The 8,122-nt window shown below is 44.9% G+C and overlaps 1 protein-coding gene across 1 annotated transcript in view; it reads left to right on the top strand.

Moving 5' to 3' along the window:
- The window catches only part of GAB4 (GRB2 associated binding protein family member 4), a 51,292-nt gene that overhangs the window by 20,892 nt on the left and 22,278 nt on the right, over positions 1-8,122 (top strand). Inside the window, 1 exon segment of the mRNA XM_058431854.1 lies at positions 5,817-6,123. Coding sequence (XP_058287837.1) covers positions 5,817-6,123 — 307 coding nt within the window.

Raw genomic sequence — 8,122 nt, 5'->3', positions numbered from 1 at the left:
TACCAGACAGGACCCTCAGCTGCAGGTCTGTTGGAGTTTACTAGAGGTCCACTCCAGACCCTGTTTGGCTGGGTGTCAGCAGTCGTGGCTGCAGAACAGTGGATTTTCGTGAGACCACAAATTCAGCTGTCTGATAGTTCCTCTGGAAGTTTTGTCTCAGAGGAGTACCCGGCCGAGTGAGGTGTCAGTCTGTCCCTACTGGGGAGTGCCTCCCAGTTAGGCTGCTCGGGGGTGAGGGACTCACTTTAGGAGGCAGTCTGTCCGTTCTCAGATCTCCAGCTGCGTGCTGGGAGAACCACTGCTCTCTTCAAATCTGCCAGTCAGACAGGGACATTTAAGTCTGCAGAAGTTCCTGCTGAATTTTTGTTTGTCTGTGCCCTGCCCCCAGAGGTGGAGCCTACAGAGGCAGGCAGACCTCCTTGAGCTGTGGTGGGCTCCACCCAGTTCAAGTTTCCTGGCTGCTTTGTTTACCTAAGCAAGCCTGGGCAGTGGTGGGCCCCCCTCCCCCAGCCTCGCTGCTGCCTTGCAGTTTGATCTCAGACTGCTGTGCTAGCAATCAGCGGGACTCCGTGGGCATAGGACCCTCCAAGCCAGGTGCGGGACACAGTCTCCTAGTGTGTCATTTTCCAGGCCCATTGGAAAAGCGCAGTATTAGGGTGGGACTGACCCGATTTTCCAGGTGCTGTCTGTTACCCCTTTCTTTGACTAGCAAAGGGAACTCCCTGACCCCTTGCGCTTCCCAAGTGAGGCAATGCCTCGCCCTGCTTCGGCTCGTGCAAAGTGCGCTTCACCGACTGTCCTGCACCCACTGTTTGGCACTCCCTAGTGAGATGAAATCGGTACCTCAAACAGAAATGCAGAAATCACCCGTCTTCTGTGTCGCTCAGGCTGGGAGCTGTAGACTGGAGCTGTTCCTATTCGGCCATCTTGGCTCCACCCCCTTTGCATCCCAATTCTTAAACTGTTCATTGGAGTTGTAATATCTATTTGACTAGGTTGTTGCGAGGATTAAATAAATTCATAATATGTGCACATACACACACATATTTAGCATTTAGAATGGTGCTCAGTGTGTAGTAAGGCTCTGTAGAAGTGATTGCTATTATAAAATGTCACTACTTCGGAGAGACCTTCTTGCCCAGGTCATCTAGCAGTCTCCCCCAAACTGCTGTGATTACTGTCATATTTGGATATGTAATTACTGACATTCTTGGGTATATTTCTGTTATCTTATTTCATGCTATTTATCCTGCTTGAAAAAAATGAATTGAAAGATGAATAGATACTTTGTGAGATGGTATCATGAAACTGAACATATGTATAAGTGAAGTTCCAGAAAGAGGATGAGGGAGAGGAGAGAAAAAATACTTGAAGAAATTTTAGCTGAAGTTTTGCCAAATTTGGTCATAAACAGTAGTCCACAGCTCCTAGAAGTTCAGCTAATTCCAAGCAGGATAAACAGAAAGGAGAATGTACCGAAGCTCATCATGATCAAATCGCTAAAGACAAAGATAAGGAAAACAAGGCAGGAGAATTGCTTGAGCCTGGGAGGTGGAGGTTGCAGTGAGCCAAGATTGCACCACTGCACTCCAGTCTGGGCAACAGAGCAAGACTCTGTCTAAAGATAAAAAAAAAGCAGCCAAAGGGGTAATATACACTGTACCAGAATGACAGCCAGCTTTTATCAGAAACAATGGAGGCCAGAAGACAGTGCACTGACGTGTCAACAGCCCTGGAGGAAGAAAACCGTCATCTGAGATTCTACACCCAGTGCAATTTTCTTTTTAAGTGAAGACACTAAAAACATTGTCACATTTTTTAAAAAGCTAAGAAGGGTGTTATCAGAAAGCATGCAATATAAGAAATGCTAAAAGAAATATTTCAGGCTCCTGGAAACCATGAGCTGTGGCTTTTATCCTGTGTATAGTCTGCCTAACAGAATCTGATCACTGTAGGCGTGCATTTGTGTTTCTTTTTTTTTTTGAGACGGAGTCTCGCTCTGTCGCCCAGGCTGGAGTGCAGTGGCGCAATCTCGGCTCACTGCAAGCTCCGCCTCCCGGGTTCACGCCATTCTCCTGCCTCAGCCTCTCCGAGTAGCTGGGACTACAGGCACCCGCCACCACGCCCGGCTAATTTTTTGTATTTTTAGTAGAGACGGGGTTTCACCGTGGTCTCCATCTCCTGACCTCGTGATCCACCCGCCTCAGCCTCCCAAAGTGCTGGGATTACAAGCATGAGCCACCGCACCCGGCCGCATGTGTGTTTCTTTAAGTGTTCATTGAATACTTGCTGGGTGTGAGGCACAGTACTAAGGCTTTTATCTGAGTCACTTCATATCCTTAGAACAGCCTGATAGCATAGGCAGAGTATTGTCCTCATTTCTCAAGTGAGGAAATGAAGACATGGAGAACACAGGCCATGACACAGTCTGTGGTGCCATCATTCCTAGATTCTCTGTCCAGTGGAAAATTCTTTTTTAAAATATGAAGGCCAAAGAAACACACTGTCAGAGCATCAGATAGAAAACAACAACAACACAACAAAGACAATATGTTACCAGACAACCCACAATATGAGAAATGCTAAAAGAATTACTTCAGCAGTACGCTTCTAGGGAGTGTAATGATATTGATACACAACATGGATTCAGAAGGATTTCCAGTAAATTACAGGCACTGGAAGAAAGTGCTGGGAGGATGAAGACTGGAGCTGAACAATCCACAGCTTTCAAGGATCTGCTTACAGATTTGGGAATCCGTATTCCATTATCCGCCCAACTATCTTTGCAGAGCCATCCTCATCACTGTTCCGTCTCCTCTACCCTCAGCCCAAATTCTACACGTAAAGCAATATTGGTGAGAGAACAAGCAGAGCCCGTGAAACCAGGCTGCTGGGCTTGAAGTCTTGCTCTGTCACTTTATGACCAAGGCGTTTATAGGATGAATGCAAAGTTGGCTTAACATTTAAAAACAGGCCAGTGCAATTCATCACATTAAGAGAATGAAGAAGAAAAATCACCTGATCATCTGAATAGATGCAAAAAAGTATTTGACCAAATTTCAACAAACCATAGAAAATTAGTTGTATCTATGAAAAACCTACAGCTAATAACATTCTTAATTATAAAATACTGAACGTTTTACCCTAAGATCATGAACAAAGCAAGGATGTCTGTGCGTATGACTTTTATGCAGTGTTGTACCAAAGGGTCTAGTCAGTGTAACAAGCATTAAAAAGAAATGAAAGTCATACAGATTGTAAAAGATGAAGTAAAATTGTCTTTATTCTCAAAAGACATGATTGGATATAAAGGAACTTCTAAGAAATCTACTTCAAAAAACCCTCCCAGAATTAGGTGAATATAGCAAGATCACAGAATTTAAGGTGAACATATAAACTTAATATATGGAAATACGGCTGCATAATTTACACAAAATTGAAATAATGCAGTAGCATAAAAACCCTTACAATATATGAGAGTAAACACCAGCTAGAGTAGTAACAGTACACCTGCTTTGCTCACACTACATGTATATACATAACACCTGCACCACGCACCCACAGAATTGTGAAGGCAGCAGCCTCTGCAAGACTTCAGGTGACTGTAAATAAGTAGCACTTATTTTTATGTTCCTCAGCTCTATCCTGTCTGGCTATGCCTCAATCTTCAATCTTTTTCAATCCAAGGCTTATTGGGTACGGGTTATGCTGGGAGATTAAGTGAGGCCCAGGAGTTGATATAGCAGCAATGAAGTCTTTGGGACCTTCCATGAGTCATTTTAGTGGTGCAGAAGGGGAACAGCCTGATTAGAGTGATTTCACAAAACAGGAGAGGAGGAAATAAAGATTAGCAGTGAGGAAACTCTTCAGTTTTAAGGTAAAGAGTTGGAAGAGAATGCGGGCTGAAACCAAACTTTTAATTTTTTTTTCTAAGATGGGAGAAATTTGTGTCTTGATGGAAATGATCCTAGTAGAGATGGAGCACTGTTGAAGTGATGTCCATTTGTGAGCGAGAAGGTGTTCACAAATGCAAGAAGGTTGGCCTTAGAATGGATGAACCCTCTGTGCTCCCCAGTGACAAGGTCCAGGGCTGTAGGCACAGGCAGGCTGGCGGGTGTGGAGGCGGATCAGGTGCAGATTCTCTTTGCATTGCTTATATTTTCTCATGGAATAAGAAACAAAGAAATAGGGGTGTTGGAGGTTTAGAGGGAAAGAAGTTGAGAAATTGTTGCAAAACAGTAGGAGAAAACCATGAACTAGGTAAATATGGTAGGACATTGGGCCACATGAGGGCCCCTTGAAGTTAAAGTGAGACCAGGCAGCATGGTTATGTAATTCTCTCCAGCTGTTCACAGCTGAATGGGAACAGGTGGAGTAGGCAAAGCATCAGGCTTAGCCAGGGGCTGTGGTTTTGCCAGATAAATAAGAGGAATGGAGAAAGAAGCAAGGGTATGATTATAATAGAGCCATGGAAAGGAAGTTTGATAAGGGGGAAAATAACAGGGATAAAAGGTGAGTGGGAAAATGTGGTAGGAGTCCTAGAGTGTAGGTCTCCTGGATTCTAAAGAGTTGTGATAATAACCCAATGCTTGGCATCTGTAGTCCTTCAGGGTTGTACGCCAAGTTGTTTGGGTTTGTTTGTGTAATAAAACTATGAGGTACTTAGGGCAGGTGGTGGTGGTGGTGGTGATTCCAATAGCCAAGACAAACTCCAAAGAGGTAAATGGCTTACTGGAAAGTCACACCTGGATCCAGTGGAGAAGCATAGACTCATCCACAGTTCTCTACCATGGGTAGTCTTTTATCCCTGTGTGTGATGTCTGCTCATGGATCACTCAGTCTTGTTGAAGAGATGGAAGGTAGAAGACAGCCTAAGAGAAAATATAATAATGCATTCAATTCTGTGGGATGGAGGGAGTAGTATAAGGAGTTTATCTGATCAGTAATACTATTATAAGTACTAGGGATATAGCAGTGAACAAGATAGAAAAAAGGTCTCTCAGTGCTTTGGGAGGTGGAAGCAGGAGGATCACATGAGGCCAGGAGTTCAAGATGAGCCTAGGCAACATAGTGAGACCCCATCTCTGCCAAAAAATATATTAAAGAATTGGCTAGGTATGATGATGTGTGCTCTAGTCCCAGCTACTTAGGAGGCTGAAGTGGGAGGATTACCTAAGCTCAGGAATTAGAGGCTGCAGTGAGCTGTGACTGTGCCACCACTGCACTCCAGCCTGAGTGACAGAGTAAGATTATGTCCCTTAAAAAAGAAGCATCCTGAAGTCCTGTGCTTCAGAGAAGTTTTAGAAGGGTTTGTCTGTGAATCTTCTAAAGCATCATGATATGGTAAAAAGCACATTTTACTAAAAGTTGGGAAACATGTTTTTCTGCTACTTGTTTACTGCTACTACTTCTGCTTCTGACATTGTTGCTTCAACTCACCATGCTTAGTGGAGGTCCCCATCTGTAAACTAAGGTGTTGTGGCTTTGAGAGTCCTACTTTGTCTAAAAGTGCTATGCATTGAGGTCAGTGTTCTAGCCTAATGAAATTGTTGCTATAAAGTGTCCTCACCCAACCTCCTGCTCTAAAGTGTGGAAATGCACATCTTATTTTGTAGTGATGAGACTGCTGACATAGTGAGATGCTGCAGTAAAATGCATTCAAAGTCACTCTCCACCTTTGAAACTGGGGAAATCCGAAAGGGAGACATAGGCTGAGTGCAGGTCCAAGTCCCATCCTTAACTTAGTGATGTCTCAGACCTGTTAAAAGCTTTGTAATAACAAATGAATGTTTCCCCTCTTCTTACTCCTTCCTTAGGCCTGGAGGAAACGCTGGTTTATCCTGCGGAGGGGCCAGACTAGGAGTGACCCAGATGTTCTGGAATACTACAAGAATGATGGCTCCAAGAAGCCCCTGCGCACCATCAACCTGAACCTCTGTGAGCAGCTGGATGTTGGTGTGACTCTGAACTTCAACAAGAAGGAGATTCAGAAGGGCTATATGTTTGACATCAAGACCAGTGAGCGTACCTTTTACCTGGTGGCTGAGACCAGGGAGGACATGAATAAGTGGGTCCAGAACATCTGTCAGATCTGCGGCTTCAGGCAGGTTGAGGAAAGCACAGGTATGGGAGCACACACAGCCCTGTCTCAGGAGGGGCTGAGATGAGGCCCTCCGATCTCCAGCAAGGCAGGCAGCTCTAGCTGCCAACACTGCTAAGAAGTGGCTCGTGATGAAGCTAAAGGCATTTTTGGTGTTTCTTCAGACACCTCGATACCACTACCATCCTCAGTCCTCCACCTCTCCCCCTTCCCTGAGCTCTCTGCACCTTTGCCCTGTCACCTCTCAGCCACCTGTAGGGAAGACCTCTCCTTCGCCCTCTACTGATCCATCTCTGGCTGTTCTGGCCCACCTACTTCAGACTGCCTGGCACAGTTGCACTTGACCCTTGGTGGGTTTGCTTGGGGGTGCTTTGTGATTCTTACTGATTTATAATCACTTAGGAGGGGACAGGTGAGAGGAGCAAATACAGACTTATGCTTGGGTCTTAATAACCTTCACAAAAGAGTAGTTCAGCTTTTTAAAATGAGTTTTAAGTTGCAGAAATGCTCCTTCACATTCGTTCAGGCTCATCCTCTACTCACCAGGAAGGTTGAGGAGCAGGCTTTTTTTTTTTTCTGAGGCAGATGTATGGTCTAAATTGGCCATTCTTGAACCTGGTTGCACATCAGAATTAAGGAGGGACATTTTTAAAATGTTGATGCCAAGGACCTGTGCCAAGTGAGTCACCTAGGAATCTCTTGAGTGGCGGACCCAGGCATTAGTGTCTTTTGGAAGCTCCACTCTTTCCCACTTTTTTTGGGAAGATAAAATTGAAAAGCAAAGCTTTATTTTGAGTAGCAAGGGTCCAGGGCTCAGCAGATACTTCCTGTAAATATTTTAGATTTTGAAGGCCACATATAGTCTCTATTTTATATTCCTATTTTTTTAAATGTTACAATCCTTTGAAAATGTAAAAACAATTCTTAGCTCATCAGCATCAGCATCACCTGGGAACTTGTTAGACCTGCACATTCTTGTAAGAATATCAGTAAGTAATTCATTCTTGTAAGTCAGTCTGCACCCCACTCCAGACTTACTGAATCAGAAATTTTAAGAACTCTTCAGGCAACGTTTATTGCCAGAACTGCTTTGAAAGGATGTTTCTGGAGCTATAGCCCATTTGAGAGAGTTGACCGGTTTTATAGCCATGGCTTGGTGCTGATACACCCCCAGGTCTGCATATAAATGGACTCTGGGTCATGGATAGGACTCTATTGCCCGAGTGCTAGACGGGCTGTGGAGGTGAGGGTGGGTCACTCTTTCATCCTCACAGCCCACACATACAACTGGGGGCATGAAGGATGCATGGGGTGACAGGACAGGGTTAGTGGGTTGTGGAAAAGTGGCCTTTCCTACCAGACTGAGGAGCCTGGACTTTATTGGGAGGGTGATGAGGAGCAGTGACTGTCACCAGGGGAGTAGTTCCTTACTATGCTACATCCTTTGTTTGATCAACACATACTTGTGTTACACACTGGGCTTGATTCTGAGAACAAAACCATTTCAAAAGAGGTGAAATCTCTGCCCTCGCTGAGTTTTGAGCTGAATGTATGGGGTGATGAGAGAGAGGTTGGTATTTTACGAGAATTCCATTTGAAACACGAGGAATTACTGGCAAGAAACTGGTTGAAAAAATAAACAGAAATATGGTTTTAGAAAGAGAGAGAGTGCTTTGTGAGTCATCTTAAGGATGCAGGGCACTGTGGAAGAGCTTCCCATGAGCAATGCTGTAAGGACAGGACATGGTTGGTGAGAAAGAGTGAAGAGTCACAGTGATGCCTGAGCTCTGGCTTGGAGAGTGGAGTGGACAGTCATGCTGATGTGCCTTACCGAGAGGGAACACAGTCATGCGAGGGGTTCACTTGGAGCATCAGGGACACCTGCTTGTGGGGTGTCTGCCTTGCAGCAGGGAGCCCCAGAAAGGCCTGAGCTGTAGGTTCAGATTTTAGAGTTGCCATCACTTAGGCGGTCCTGGGGGCTGTGGGAGGACAGGATCACCCTGCAGTATCCAGAGTCAGGGT

The sequence above is a fragment of the Hylobates moloch genome, unplaced genomic scaffold, assembly GCF_009828535.3.
Source record: "Hylobates moloch isolate HMO894 unplaced genomic scaffold, HMol_V3 SCAFFOLD_19, whole genome shotgun sequence".
Taxonomy (NCBI): domain Eukaryota; kingdom Metazoa; phylum Chordata; class Mammalia; order Primates; family Hylobatidae; genus Hylobates; species Hylobates moloch.
The sequence above is the reverse complement of the archived record's forward strand: the minus strand, read 5'-3'. Positions and strand labels throughout refer to the sequence as shown.